Here is a 14,013-nt window from a genome sequence, read left to right as displayed (position 1 = left end):
TATGTCAATGTAAGTGAGCAATGATTTGTCTACAGATCAGTCCAAATAAGCATATCAATGCTTGTATTATGTGTATGTTACTAAATGTCTTTGTTACCAAAGGAATTCATGCATCACACTGCATAATTCGTAGCTTTCTATATGCAATCGGTTTGTCTATAACAGCATTACACTCGAGCCCAAGCAGTTCAAAGTCGTCGTGCTCTTTGAAAAGCCAGATTCCTTATTATCATGGGTTACTATCTATCACCTTCACGTATGATTTTGTTGCTGCTCTTCTTCCATTTTGGGATTTCTTTCATCAGTAGCTTTGTCTTAATTTGCCTGGACTGAAACATACTTTCTTTCTTTTACCCCCCTGTTCATTGCAAACAGCAACGGGGCAAATGTAGTCTGTCACACCCTGGACCCTCTGTGAGCAGTCCACACCACAGGTACCTTTCTGTTGGTTTCTAGAGCACCCAGAAGATAATGGAACTCATCGGCCCATGATGCACTTGGAGGCCTAGTCACGTTTACTAACCCCGGATGACCCCACGACTCACACGACAACTGTGTTTTAAAGAGCATGAGATTCCAATTTCAGTCGTAACACTGGTACCAGATTAGCGGCTCATGACAATGAATTCCATCATCTTCTGTAAGTCTAGACGCTATGTGTAGGTTAGGGGATGAGGTGAGTGGCAGCCCACACATCCTTGATAAAAGAGTTTCAGAAGGAATGGTGCAAGGCCTCTTTTCTGCCAGTGTCCTTGGCTGCTTAATATCGCTAACCAGAGGGCAATACCTATGTATAGCATAAATATCTCTCTATATCTAACACTCCCTTGCTGTTACTGAGCACACACACCCTTTCTCTCAAATTGCCAAGCCAGTAAATGTCTGCAATGAACAATGCAAAGGCTGCAGTTTCTCTTTCTCTCTCTCTCTCTCTCGTGTGTGACATTTCTTCTTCTTCTTCCTCTTCTACTGTCTCACTGACTATCCACCATCCCCCCCCCTTCAATCTGTCATCTGTGAGTCTTGCCTCTCAGGTCTCCATTTGTGGTAGGGGGGCACTTTTGGCAACAGCATAGGACAACCTGAGTGCAAACATCACTCTTATTCATGCATTCCTGGAATCTGGCGTCATTTTTAGTGTAATCTGTTTAGAGATCACACACCTCTGTGCTTTCTTAATAAAAACAAATATAGCAATTTGTGTTTCCAGAGTGGGTAGGTATAAGTGAGCTTCATTGTAACAATTCCCTTTTAACCTCTGAGGCTAAAAGCAGACAGTTTTTACTGAGGGTGATGGTGTATTCAGATGGTGAATATAAATGATAATTTTAAAAAAAAGATAAGCTGAACTACCCTGTTAAAAAATCTGTTCTAATTGCTATGCTCTTGCCTTGGCATGCTTTGCATTTTTCAACAGGACACAAACCTTGAAAGAGTCCGTTTAATAATATTTAAATGTTCAACTACTTGCAGCATGCCTTTGGCTTTTATCCTAACACTCTTTGCAAAGGAATGCAAGCTGACATACATATCTGTTTTGTGGTGTAGGACTGTACGTATGCCTTGACAAACTGTCTCGTGACTGTCTCTGTAATTGTGTTTTTCCACCCACTAAGTCAGTGTGTAGATCACCAATGTCAAACATTGTCCCACCATTGCTTTCAGGTGTGTACCCAGCAATGTCGATGTTAAATACACCATAGTGCTTACATCAAGCACTGCCATACAGTTCCCCTGTAGCTGGAACTGAGATCTTATTTGGATTGAAAACTGGTAGACAGCACATAAACCACTAAGCACATGGAAAAATACGAATTGAAGTAGCGTGCATTTCAAGTGAAGTTTGTTTATTGGATTAGACTAATTTAATTAGTCCTTTTTGCAGAGTTTGTCTCTGTGAACCACAAAGAAAAACGATCTGGCACATCTCAGGCTGCCATTCTAATGTGATGCTACTATTGCGAGATTGGTGACTCAAATGACAGAACAGATGTGAGGAACTCTTATGTCCTTAATTATAGGTGTGAATAACTAAACCTGTGTGTGTGTTGTGTCGTGTGACTGTGTGTGTGAGCAGGTCTCCCAGAGACGCTGGGTCCGGTTCCTCCCATTCTGACTCGGAGACATCAGCGGTCCGTAGGTCATCGTTTATGTGGCGCGTCCTGTGGGTCGCGCTGCCGCTCCAGCTCCTCCTGCTGCTGCTGCTGGGCGTCGCCTTCCTGGTGCCGCTGTCTGCAGAGGACTACAACTGTGCTCAGTCCAACAACTTTGCTCATTCCTTCTACCCCATGCTCAGCTACACCAACGGACCGCCTCCAGTGTAGGCTGGCTGCGAGAGCCATCTGAGCAGGACTGCCTGAGGTTTTATTACAGTATTGGTCTCTCTCGCAGCAGTATGACCTGAATTGGAGTCACATTGATCTCTTTTGAATGATCCATTGTGTTGGTAGCAAAAACTAATCTTGGTCATCCCGTTTGTACTGCAGAATTACAGCTGCTATCTACAGTTAATATCTTATTGTGTAGCACATAGGATCTCACTATTCTATTCTGTGTATTGCTGTGTCAATTAAAAAGCATCTTTGGTGTAACAAAACGTAAGAACCAAAAAATGTTTTTGACCACAGTGGATATCAGCTGGATGAATGAACTGTTGAGGATCGACTTCATGGTGTATACATGGTGTATTTCTCTCAAGAGAACTGTCAATAGATAGCACCGAAGTTAAATGCTGAAAATATAGCCTGTGAATTTGCTTGTAACAACTGAAAATTTGTAAAATAACATTTAATATATCTTATATTGCAATTATTTTTTTACTTGTATTTTGGCATGCGGTTCTAATCTTTGCTTTTATTTACCTATATCCTTCAGTGTGTCAGTGGTAAACAGTCAATTTTTAACATGAATTACATTGACTCATGTAAGATCCATTTAAGCCAAGTTGTGTGTTGAATATCAAAGTCAGTCACTATGAACAATTCAAGAGTTTCCAAACCTTTAAAATCAGTCAACCATGTTCTGTACACATTTTGTTGTTTTATTTTTTTAACAATATCAAATATGACTTAAGATTCATAATTATCATGAAGTATAGAACTACTGTATATTTTGTATGGCTCTGTCAGTCCAGTATCAAATATATAACAGTCCAGGATTATTTAACATGACGTGTATATAATGGTAAAAAAATATGAAAAATGTATGTATATCCGACTATCAAAAACAATGAATGCCAAATCCTCATTTTGATATTGTCTTTTTATTTCTTCTTTTACACTTTTACATTTGTTATGTTTGCTCAAGTGAATCATTGGTGAATAATAATTATGTTGAGCTCCGCTTGAAAACACAAGTAGAAAGAAACGCTTCTGATAAATCATTTCATACTGTGGAAGGTCAAATCTATGTTCATATATGCTCTTTTAGAACACAGTTAATACCTTGACATTTAAAGTATAAATCAGTATAAGTATAAAGTATAAATCTAGGTTTCGTGGAGGGGTACAGCATCCTCAGGGCCAGCAGACCTAGAGGTAGAAGCATCGAAGGAGGAGCTGTCAGGGAAGTCGTGGATTTGGGGGAGATGCGACCTCTGGTGGGTCGGACATTGCCAGGGCAGATTAAGGTGATGATGAAGGTGGTGGTGGTGATGATGAGTGTGAAGCAGGCTCTCTAGTAACTTGATGATTTCATAATTTGGGAGAGCCAGGGTTGTGGCATCCAGACCAAGCATTTGGGAAACTACCATCCGGAAGTCGACCAACTGAACCATGGAGAAACAAAAAAAACATTTGAGTCTGACTTTGCTTCTTCCTCTAATGCCCTTCATTATTTAAATCCAGTGACCAGTTTGTTGCAGATTAAAAAAGGGACATATCCTTCCTCCACTTGAAGTCAAAATCTAGAGTTTAATTCCAAATTCTAGAGTTTCATTTCAAATTCTAGAGTTTCATTTCAAATTCTAGAGTTTCATTCCAAATTCTAGAGTTTCATTTCAAAATCTAGTTTAATTCAAAATTCTAGAGTTTCATTCCAAATTCTAGTTTCATTTCAAATTCTAGAGTTTCATTTCAAATTCTAGAGTTTCATTCCAAATTCTAGAGTTTCATTTCAAAATCTAGTTTAATTCCAAATTCTAGAGTTTCATTCCAAATTCTAGAATTTCATTTCAAATTCTAGAGTTTCATTCCAAAATGAGATGCCCTCCATTTTCAAAATGTGGCACCAACTCTGACAAAGTGATTCCTTGAGTGAAAGCAGAACTCGTGTGTATATTACTAAAGTTATCAGCCATCTTGAGCCCATTACTTGTTTTAAACATTGAATAACATCAAGTAACATTACTTCCAAATGGATCTAGAGTTGTGTAAGGAAACCCTTCATATGCGTCCATGCCTTACCTCTCTCTCCCTCTCAGACAGCTGGGCTAGAGTCTGTCTGAGGGTGTGGAGCTGCTGCTGGTCTTCCCTGGCCGCCTTCTCCTGGCTCTGCAGGTCTGAGCTCACTGCGCTCAGCGTCCTCTCCACCTTGGCCTTCCCCTCCACCAGCTCATCCAGCCTCTTACTCTGCTGCTGCACGGTCTGACTCTGCTCCATGACTTTCAGCTTGGCGTGTTGGACACAGCAGAGACCCAAGCAGTTGTTGGCATTCAGTGAACGGAAAATTTACCCACAGCGCAAAACAGGAAGTTATTCAACGAATTTATCAAGGAAATGATATTACCTTGTTGCTCTTTGACACTACTTTGTGAATGTGCATGTTTGATTGAACAAAACTAAAAACAGAACCATCCTGCTCAATATAACTGATACATGGTTACAAAGCATTACGTTCTCATAGGCTGGATGATTATTAAACTTGCGGTAGGTGAAAACCCAATCTTTCAAGAAATGATTACCCCCTCCTTCCAACCACCCACACACAGAAACACACACAAATCCACCTTAAATCATGAGGTGGAAAGATTATATGACTCTGCCTCTGGATGGAAGGTGGGTCCGAACCCGTCTCCCCTCTACCTTGAGCTCATTGGTGCGGGAGAGCTGGGCCTTGAGCTCAGTGTTGGAGAGCTTGGTGGCCTTCAGCTCGCCTTGGAGACGTTCCACCTTTTTCTGCAGCCTCCTGGCCTCCAGGTGAGCGTCGTCTCGTTCCACGGACAACGCCGATCGGCTCCGCCTCTCCTCCTCCAGATCTGACACCTTCTTCCTCAGGAGCTCAGTGTGGAGCTCCTTGCTCTCTAGCCGGTCCTTCTGCAGCTTCAGCTGTTGGCAACAGGAACATTTCAATTACAGCCAGGTGTGTCCATGGCCTGAATCCCAATGGAAATGTATGGGAAATTCAAATTTTGTTCTCTCTTCAGCCATGAGAAAGTGTAAATTATAACATGCCAACACAGTCGCTGCTCTGCTGTGCTTTTTGAGAAAGAATAGCTTTCAACAACTGCTGCAGTGCTTGAGGATAAATAGATGATCAAATCACACTCAGTACAGTGGATCTTTAAATCCACTTAATGTGTAAGATGTCATTGTCAGTGTCATTGCATTAACAGAATAATGCAGAGATAATACAATTTCTATAACAATAAATAAAAATATCAGTAATATAATGACTAATCAGGTTTGTTGATGGTACCTTTCGCTGTAGACTGTAGGTCAAAGTTTTGGTCTCCACCAAAGATGTTCCTTCTTGTTTGACCAGTTGTTCTGCTCGGGACAGGAGGAGTTTTAACCTCATGTCGAAGCCGAGGTCCACAGCAATACTGTCAACCTTCATCATCTCTGACAGCTGCTCCAGGAACTGTTCATACTGTTAGAGGGGTGATTTAAAATCATTTAACATATCACTTAATATATTTCATAGGAATTCCTGGTGGACTAAGGATTTAAATTAATAACTTCCTAGTTTATACACCTCTATTACACATTTATACAGCCTGTGTATGGTTTTCTACTATTCCAAAGCAATCTATTACTGGTTTAAATCTGAATGTGATGGCCCTGACCAGCGACTGTAACCCTTGGTCTCCTGCCAGTGTACTCACATTCTGTTTGTTGTGACGCAGCCCGTCACGATGCATGTCTGCTGTCAGCAGCTCAGCCTCCAGACCCTGAAGTCTCTCCCTCAGGTCCTGGACTTGCTGCTCCGCAAGCTGAGCCCTCTGTAACGCACTGTGGTGCAGCTCCGTCTGCCTGCTCAGCTCCTCGGAGACACGGGACAGCCTCGCCTCCATCTCCGACATGGTCTGCAGGGCCAGATGCAGAAATCTATCACAAAGGCAGCCTCCAAAAATGCTTGTGTTTATTTTAGTAATGCCTCTGGGAGATTAGGATTGAAAGATGTAATGCTCCATAATGAACCCTCCTGTGGTCTCAATTAACGTACAGTGAAATGTGGAAACATGGTGATAAAAATAAAATAAATAAATGGTGATTTGTCAATACCAGGCAATGCCTTTTCACTGAAAAAATTACATCATTACCAATTCATAGTATTCCCATGATGCCACATGCATTTCCTACCAATATGATGCTTTATATATCATATTGGTAGGTACATAGGCCTATACACAGCTCATTGGCTGTTGCTGTCATTTGATTATAATCACCTATTAATTTATTACAGTCACCTGTTATTTTCCTACCAAGATGGCCATGTGTTGATGTAACAAGATACTATAAATTAGTGAGTCTTGTTAAAAACGCCATAGATTATGTTCTACCGTTATTGCATCCCCCACCTTGTTGCAGAGTTTATTCAGTTTCTGCAGAATATCCCTCTCTGTGGGCAGGAGGACGTCCTCAGAGTCACCCTGCAGCAGGACCGCCACCTCTCCCAGGAAGGTCTGTAGCTGCCCCCGAGCCGCCTGGGCCTCTCCTTGGCTAGAGTGGAACTTCCTATCAAGCTCCTCAACCTGCTTCTCCAAACAGTGTGATTCCCGCCTGGCTGCCTCTATGACTCGCCTGCTGGCCTCAAGCCTCTCCGTCAGGCTCTGCTTCTCCATCTCAGCGCTCCTCTTCCCCAACACCATGCCGTCCAACTCCTGAGACAGACACCACACAGAGTCACACCACATCTTTGTCAAATATGTCAAATGCCATGTCCTGGATCATTTTTCATTACTTAGGTGAGGGGTTCTTAAATGGTTTCAGCTAAGAAACCGGTGTCAAAACACACCAGAAACAGGGACAGAACCTATTCAGCGACACTGAATTTAGGCCTCTAATTTTACTGTACACTTATCTTACAAGAGCTTAAAAGTTGTGTGAGTAGCTACCACTTTGAGTGAATCGAGTGCTGTTGTGCTGCTGACAGCCTTCCTCCTCTCTCGGTCCAGCTCTGCCACCAGCCTCATCACCGTCTCCCTGCTGGTCCTGCAGTCCACCTCAGAGGACCGCACACTCTCCTCCAACACAGCAACTCTCATCTTCAGCCTGTCCCGCTCATGACACTGCTCCACCTAATGAGATCATGTCAATAACATAGTGTTATATTATGCCTCAAGACTGGCATAAATCATTAATAAATCACTTAATCAAGAAAAACCCTTATTAATGAATAAACATTTATTAACCTTTTACAAAGAGCCACTTGTAAACTTAGGCAATGTCTGTTTTCATGGTAACAGAACTAGTCTTTTACATAAATTGCCAAAAAATTTTTATGACAGATGCAATTCAGTTCTAGCCCAACAATATATATCTATAGAAAAGTACATTTCTATTGCTTAGCATACCTCATCAGGTTTTTCTGTAACTTCCATAATAACAGCTGGTCTAAGGTAAGTGTATGTAGATAGTTAGGCTATTTCCTGTTTTAGGAAGTCTCCAGGCAACACAAAACATATGCCCGGGTTTTACCAGAGGGGGTGCTGTAATATGCTGTAATATAAATATTCTAAACTCCAGAGACTGACATCTGGAGACCCAGTCAGTTAAAAAAACTGAGCTCTTTGAATGAAGTATATAAAATATGATTCAAACCGGGACCTGGACAGTATACTAGAAGAAACACGTGTAAGCCAAACTTCAAGCATCGCTGACATTTTCACTCATTCATAACTGATGGCTTTTGTTCTAAAATGACATATCCATCATTTGATTAAAAATGACTCCTACTGTTAAAAAGTATTATTAGCACAGAAGAGTTGCCCAAGCAAGATTTCTAAGACGACTTGATATTTTTTTGAGGACGTGAACAATAATTATTGTAGAATAACTATATAGAATACAATAACTACAATAACGTTCCCGCACAATAATGATCTTTTTCCTCCTTTATACGATGTTTTTTTTTGTCTTGCATTATGTGAAAAAAAATAAAGGGAATAGGGTCAAAGGCAAGAAGCCGGTGCGTAAAACTACGGAATGACGTCAAACCAAACAGGAAATGGCTGTTCAAACAAAACTTTATTAGCAACCCACACGACTGTTTACCTTGCAAGTCAAGTTGTCAGAAATGTTACGGTAACGTTTTTACCATGACATGCATGACAGTTAGTGCAAACATTGTGTTTTGTAAAGCTTGACTTGGTGAGTCATTTTGTAATAATATCAACGCTGACTTGCTTTGAATTGCTTAGTTTTCATTCACCGTTAAGCTAACTGCTAACTACAGATTTCTAACTCGTAGTGTTAAGTTACCCACTGCTAGCCCTGCTAGCTTGATATGGATGATACTGTGTACTGCTGAGAAATTCACACTAGGTATGTGTTGTTCATTTATTACTTTAGTAATACTAAAGTACTTTAGGGCTATTCACAGCGAGCCCAATTATTGATCTTGTAATGTTATATTCAATGATATTCCAGTTTCGTCAAGGTCAATCTTACTAATATTGCTGGCCACATGTTAAGTGTGGTGAATTGGCCAAGTTATCTGTTGTGTATAGCCTATATAGTAAAGATTTAAAATGTCTCAGATTAAGGATTATATTTGCGAACAGAAATTAGTAGGTTTGCATAACCCTGTAAGACTGCTACATTTTAGCAGAGCGCCATTGCTGTGGCTTGACATTTCATGATGCAATTTGTGCCAGTCAAGTGAAAACTGTTTCCTGTGTTTTAGTTGTTTGAAGAGCAGTCCATGTGAAGATGCTTCTCCGGACCTTGTGGTTCAGGCTGGGAGTTCAGCGGCCAGTGGACAGGAGACCAGTCTGCCTGTTTGCCTCGGCCAGTCTCTCCCATCCTATCCAGCGACACAAGTATGAATCCCAACCTAGGACTCTTTCAACCTGGTCTGCCTCAGGGATCTGTCCAAGGACCCGTTACTTAAACACTCATTATCAACAGCAGTGCTGTACAAAACATGTTCCACCGGCTTCGCATGGGTTAAAAAGTGTCAGCAGCACCTTATTAGCTGACCCTTGGGTACTGACTAAATGTAGGAGTAGACAGGAGCGTCTGTATTCAACAAACCTTGTCAAATCAGTTTTAAAATCAAGTTTGAAACCAGTGACAATTCCTGGAAAGAGGGTTCCCAAAGGGCCGAGAACAAAACAACCATCCAGAACCAACCAGCCTTCCCAGGATGAGGACAAGGTGCTTCAGCCAATCATCAGTCAGATGAGTGATTGATCTGTCAATCTATTGATGTATTGCTTGTTGATTGTCAAATGATTCAGTCAAGCCTGTCTTTCCCTGTAGGATATGATGCAGTGTATTGCCTTTGCAACAGCAGATCAATATCATTTGCCAACGCTTTGCCATGACTTGATCAGCCATGGCTTCCATGAAGTAGATCTACCTAGAGGTATGACTGAAAATTATTCATAGATTACAACTTTCTCGGGATGGAACTGTGATATGTATACATGAAACAATTAAATATTGAACACACATTCTTTGACAATCATGTTTTAATTTCAGATGCCTCGAATGCGCTGGTGATATTGACAGACATGGCAGCAAAACCAGACGACGATGCTCTAATGTTCTTCTTCAGGTAGAACTTTGTCAAGGACGTCCATTTTAGAAAGGCTTTGATGCAGGCTTTGTAATGTACATAAATTGTCAGACACTAAATTCTCTGCAAAAAGATGACACAATGTGCAAAGCAAAATGTATAGTGTTATGGTCATGTTTGCATCATGGACTGACTTTCCCTAATCTAACATTTCAGGGAAGGCTCAGTAGTTTTCTGGAATGTCGAGGACAAAACGGTAAAAAAAAGTTAGTCTTATGTTTCCTTCATTATAATTGTTGCCTTCTTTTCTATTGGAACATACTTCTTTGCCTCACTGTCTTTACAGATGAAGAAAGTGCTGAGAATATTGGAGCATCATGAGATCCAGCCCTATGAAGTCGCATTAGTCCACTGGGAAAATGAAGAGATCAACTACACTGTTGGAGAGTATGTTCTCTCTGCTATTTGTTTTGTTTTGTTTTTGTTCATTTGTGTTTCCAGAATTGCTGTACCTTTTTATAATATTTGAAGTTTTTTCCGCAGGGGAAATTCAAAGCTTGAGCGTGGCAACTTCATTCTGAGCAACAAGATAGAGCTACATGAAGCCGTTTTGGAGAAATTTGCATTTTCAAATGCACTATGTTTATCAGGTGAATAGCTGCACTTCAACTATACATTACAAATGTATACCTAGTACTGTTTGTGGTAGCACTGTACTCAGCCTGTTCCTCCAATCTAACCTCTTGGTCTTTTTGTTTGCTTTCTTTTCCAGTGAAGCTCGCGATATGGGAGGTATCATTAGATGACTTTGTAGAGTCAATTCAATCAATTCCAGAGGTACCGTGGACACTAAAAGCAACCACCATGAAATTATGAATAATTGATTGTAATGGATGTTTGTGTGTGGGCCAAGTCATGCGTATAGGATTTATTATTCTGGAAACCTCAGTGCTCCCTTTGTCGCTAATGTCCTAATTTAGTTTTTCCCCCACACAGACGCTGAAGTCTGGTAAAAGAGTTAAGTTGTCTTCGGCAGAGGTCATGCAGAAGATAGGAGAGCTCTTTGCTCTAAGGTGAATTGAGTTTGCTCAAAATATCAGTTCACAGCATAGGATTTGCAACATTTCTATTTTTGTGTTAGTGGTTTCAACAACAAAAACCTTTGTGTCAGTTTGTTTGTGGATCAGATAGTATTTGCAAATAATTATCTGTAATATTTGTTTAAACCAGCTTGCAATACCAGATGTTTTTTTTTATAATCAACATCAGGACTATTCAGGTTGTCAGCCAAGTTATAAATAACAGAAATGTATTGACTTTCATATACTTTTTTTTGATTGCCTAAGCTTTTTAGCCTACCTCATTTTTTATTATCTGACTACGTGTGACAACCTAGTAAAGCTAAAACTAATTATAAATAGACTGTATAAACCTGAGCTTTTCATGTTAGGATTTACTAACCAAAGCCTTTGTATTTATCTTCTACTCTGATATAACAGACACTGTATAAACCTGAGGTCTGACTTGCTCATCACACCTGATTTCTACTGGGACCGAGAAAACCTGGAAAAGCTTTATGACAAGACCTGCCAGTTCCTCAGCATCAACCGCAGAGTCAATGTAATTAAAGCCAATATACCCTAGTAATAATAATGTGGAGTAGCAATGTGGGAAATTCTCTTTTCACTTGACATATTAGTATGGACATGAGAATTTGTCCAGATTTTTATTTATCATGTGAAGTATTACTAAAGCTCTGCTGCTGGTAGATGTAGTTATATTTTGAGTGACATTGTCACTCAGATTGTACCTTGTTACCTTGTTACCTGCCAGAGTGGCTACTAAAGTAGAAAAATGTACAAGATACAGTCAGAATTTTCCAGCATTTGGCTGGTGGCTTGTGTTTATTTCCCATTCTGTTTGACAGTGATAGAGGTAATTGCTTTGTTTCTGAGTTTGACTTTGTAAGTGCTCAAGATCCTAGAAACTTTTTCTGTGTTTTAGGTTGTGAATGAGAAGCTGGAACATTGCACACAGTTGACAGACCTCATGAGGAGCCACCTGAGTGAGAAGCACAGCTTGAGGTTAGAGTGGATGATCGTCATCCTTATCACCATTGAGGTAAGAAGGATCACACTCTTTGACACACCTTGTCTGATATTTCTATATGACTTTTGCTATTTTGGTTTCACTGAAGGCAATTTTTGAACTTGCAAAAGTGTTTTTTTAACAGCTCCAACAGTAATTAAGTTACAATTTTTAACCTTTATTCATTCAGAGAAGTTTTGCGGAGCATACAGGCTCTTTTTAACACCCCCAACACCCTGCTTCACATTCATAGTTACACACAGGCAAGCCTGGGATCTACACTTGGCAACCAGTCTTCCACTGTTGGCCACTGAGCAGCGCCACTGCAGCAGTTGGGCATAAAGTGCCTTGCTCAAGCGCAGGTCTACAGTAGTTATTTAATGAGGGGAGAGCATTATTCATTAACTTTCTCTGGCCATATTTCCCTTGATGTTTTGGGATTCAAGCTGGTGACCTTCTGGTCACAATCCCAATTTAATAACCAATTCGACGCCACAGGCCTCAAATTTTAGGTTACAGTGGTCCCTTTTTGTTTACAAATATATACAGTCTTTATGCAATAACATAACATTTGTTGTTTCGCTTTCATTGAAGGTTATGTTTGAACTTGGAAGAATGATCTTCTAAACATCTCCACAACTAAAAAAAGGGCACTAGAAGCTGTAAAGGGAGAGTGCTGCACTATACAAAGCTACTCAGTCATGTGACGTCTTCTGGAAGCATAAGAAATCATGAAACGGACCCAAATGTTTATGAACTTCTTACTGTTCATCTTGTGTATACCTTTCCACAACATGCAATACATTTTTTTTCGACCATTTCTTTACTGTTTTGCTGAATGTCAAGGTATGAAGGGCATTTTGAATTTGATAATTAAATTTTCTGTTTATTTTGCTTTTGTGAAAAAGTGTGTCAATGGAATTTTTGATCTATTCAGATCAGTTGACTGAAATTGTAGTGGCATGTTTTTCCATTTGCTGTATTTATGTGTTCAAGCATTTCCTTTCTTGTGATAATGTTATTTTTTTATATTCTGTGCAAATGTCTATGAGCTGAGTGTCTTCCTCAGAGGCCAAGATTCTGGTTTTCAAAAGACTTAGTTGGGTTGAAGACAACGGCAATAGATACAAGTCATGAAATGAGAATATATCCAAATTCATCAAAACATAAATCCATATTTCAAAGGCCAAGAGCTCCAAGTTGTGAGTGCTTTGTTATAGAAGATGCAATAAGCAAAGTATTTATGAGTTATAACTGTTGCTGTATGCTTAAATAAATGAACTTTACAGCAATCCTTCCAGCCATCAATGTTTCAATATTTGCATGAAATGTACCATCTAAATTAATATTTATAAATTGTACTTTTTAAAATTAACTTGAGGACTATCAAAATGATCAAATTCTGCTGTAACCTCAGAACCATATTAGATTTATTTGACAGTATTCAAAACTTTCAGGTAGTTATTTATTCAAATAAAATTACAATGACATTTTAATTCATCAACACTTGGAAATATATAAACACACAACTTTTATGTTTTGCATTTAGTTATTAGTTGACATAATTTCAGATCAGCAGGAATGTAATTTTCTGTCAGTTTCATAAGTGATACAAAATTTTAAAAGAGGAAAAGCAGCCAACTCAAAAGCCGCACATAAACATAATATTTCTCTCACCCATGCCACACACTTCACTGACACTATAGGCTCACCAAGTCATACACAAACAGATGGGAAATAAAATGGGTAAAGTAAATCTGCCTGATTGTTTAAATATTTAAGGCTCTGTTGATAATATATTAATGATTCTGTATATATATGAAAGCTATTAAATTGTAATTATGTCTCTGTAATGCGATTTAAAAATATTTGGTAATTATTACATTTTAGAAAACAGCGATGTGCCATGCTAGCCAAGCAGTCAAACATTCTCATGCTTTCATTTCAAAATTTGGAACAGTAGAAATTCCTATAGATACAAAATGAACACAGTTCTGCCAGCCTTGCATTAAAACATGTACA

The 14,013-nt window shown here is 39.6% G+C and overlaps 3 protein-coding genes across 7 annotated transcripts in view; 2 read left to right on the top strand and 1 right to left on the bottom strand.

Moving 5' to 3' along the window:
- Positions 1 to 3,233, top strand: part of syne1b (spectrin repeat containing, nuclear envelope 1b) — an 89,494-nt gene extending 86,261 nt beyond the window's left edge. For both annotated transcript variants that reach the window (XM_078289338.1, XM_078289337.1), the window contains 2 exons: positions 376 to 434; positions 2,078 to 3,233. In XM_078289338.1, the coding sequence (XP_078145464.1) occupies positions 376 to 434; positions 2,078 to 2,324 (306 nt within the window). In that variant the 3' untranslated portion in view covers positions 2,325 to 3,233. The remainder of the gene's footprint in view (positions 1 to 375; positions 435 to 2,077) is intronic.
- Positions 3,234 to 3,475: 242 nt separating this feature from the next.
- Positions 3,476 to 7,762, bottom strand: ccdc170 (coiled-coil domain containing 170). Its single transcript, XM_078289630.1, has 8 exons — positions 7,736 to 7,762; positions 7,277 to 7,459; positions 6,740 to 7,042; positions 6,044 to 6,244; positions 5,635 to 5,808; positions 5,022 to 5,264; positions 4,404 to 4,607; positions 3,476 to 3,766 (listed from the first exon to the last, which is right to left on the bottom strand). The coding sequence occupies exons 1-8, from the start codon at positions 7,760 to 7,762 to the stop codon at positions 3,488 to 3,490; spliced, it is 1,614 nt and encodes a 537-aa protein (XP_078145756.1). The 3' UTR covers positions 3,476 to 3,487.
- A 662-nt stretch (positions 7,763 to 8,424) lies between these two features.
- Positions 8,425 to 13,314, top strand: rmnd1 (required for meiotic nuclear division 1 homolog). 4 transcript variants are annotated; one of them, XM_078289496.1, is made up of 12 exons: positions 8,425 to 8,531; positions 9,067 to 9,539; positions 9,645 to 9,750; positions 9,867 to 9,942; positions 10,120 to 10,159; positions 10,250 to 10,350; positions 10,435 to 10,553; positions 10,676 to 10,740; positions 10,900 to 10,976; positions 11,403 to 11,523; positions 11,908 to 12,024; positions 12,586 to 13,314. In XM_078289496.1, the coding sequence occupies exons 2-12, from the start codon at positions 9,093 to 9,095 to the stop codon at positions 12,616 to 12,618; spliced, it is 1,302 nt and encodes a 433-aa protein (XP_078145622.1). In that variant the 5' UTR covers positions 8,425 to 8,531; positions 9,067 to 9,092; the 3' UTR covers positions 12,619 to 13,314. The 4 variants fall into 4 exon arrangements, with proteins under 4 accessions (XP_078145622.1, XP_071752566.1, XP_078145623.1 ...); XM_071896465.2 differs by having other exon boundaries at positions 10,447 to 10,553; positions 12,586 to 13,313; XM_078289497.1 differs by lacking the exon at positions 8,425 to 8,531 and adding an exon at positions 8,674 to 8,705.
- The last annotated feature ends 699 nt before the right edge of the window (positions 13,315 to 14,013 follow it).

The sequence above is a fragment of the Centroberyx gerrardi genome, chromosome 17 (genome assembly GCF_048128805.1).
Source record: "Centroberyx gerrardi isolate f3 chromosome 17, fCenGer3.hap1.cur.20231027, whole genome shotgun sequence".
Lineage (NCBI taxonomy): Eukaryota > Metazoa > Chordata > Actinopteri > Beryciformes > Berycidae > Centroberyx > Centroberyx gerrardi.
Note: the sequence above shows the minus strand (reverse complement) of the source record. Positions and strands in the feature narration are given on the sequence as shown.

What these genes read in the sequence shown, in the direction of transcription:
- ccdc170 (XM_078289630.1), bottom strand. Translation starts at nt 7,762, where the DNA reads ATGGAAGTTACAGAAAAACCTGATGAG. An exon ending in TTACAGAAAAACCTGATGAG is followed by an intron (nt 7,460 to 7,735) that starts GTATGCTAAGCA and finishes TGATCTCATTAG; the next exon opens with GTGGAGCAGTGTCATGAGCG. An exon ending in TGAATAAACTCTGCAACAAG is followed by an intron (nt 6,245 to 6,739) that starts GTGGGGGATGCA and finishes CTGGCCCTGCAG; the next exon opens with ACCATGTCGGAGATGGAGGC.
- rmnd1 (XM_078289496.1), top strand. Translation starts at nt 9,093, where the DNA reads ATGCTTCTCCGGACCTTGTGGTTCAGGCTGGGAGTTCAGCGGCCAGTG. An exon ending in GGAATGTCGAGGACAAAACG is followed by an intron (nt 10,160 to 10,249) that starts GTAAAAAAAAGT and finishes CTGTCTTTACAG; the next exon opens with ATGAAGAAAGTGCTGAGAAT. An exon ending in GCATCAACCGCAGAGTCAAT is followed by an intron (nt 11,524 to 11,907) that starts GTAATTAAAGCC and finishes TCTGTGTTTTAG; the next exon opens with GTTGTGAATGAGAAGCTGGA.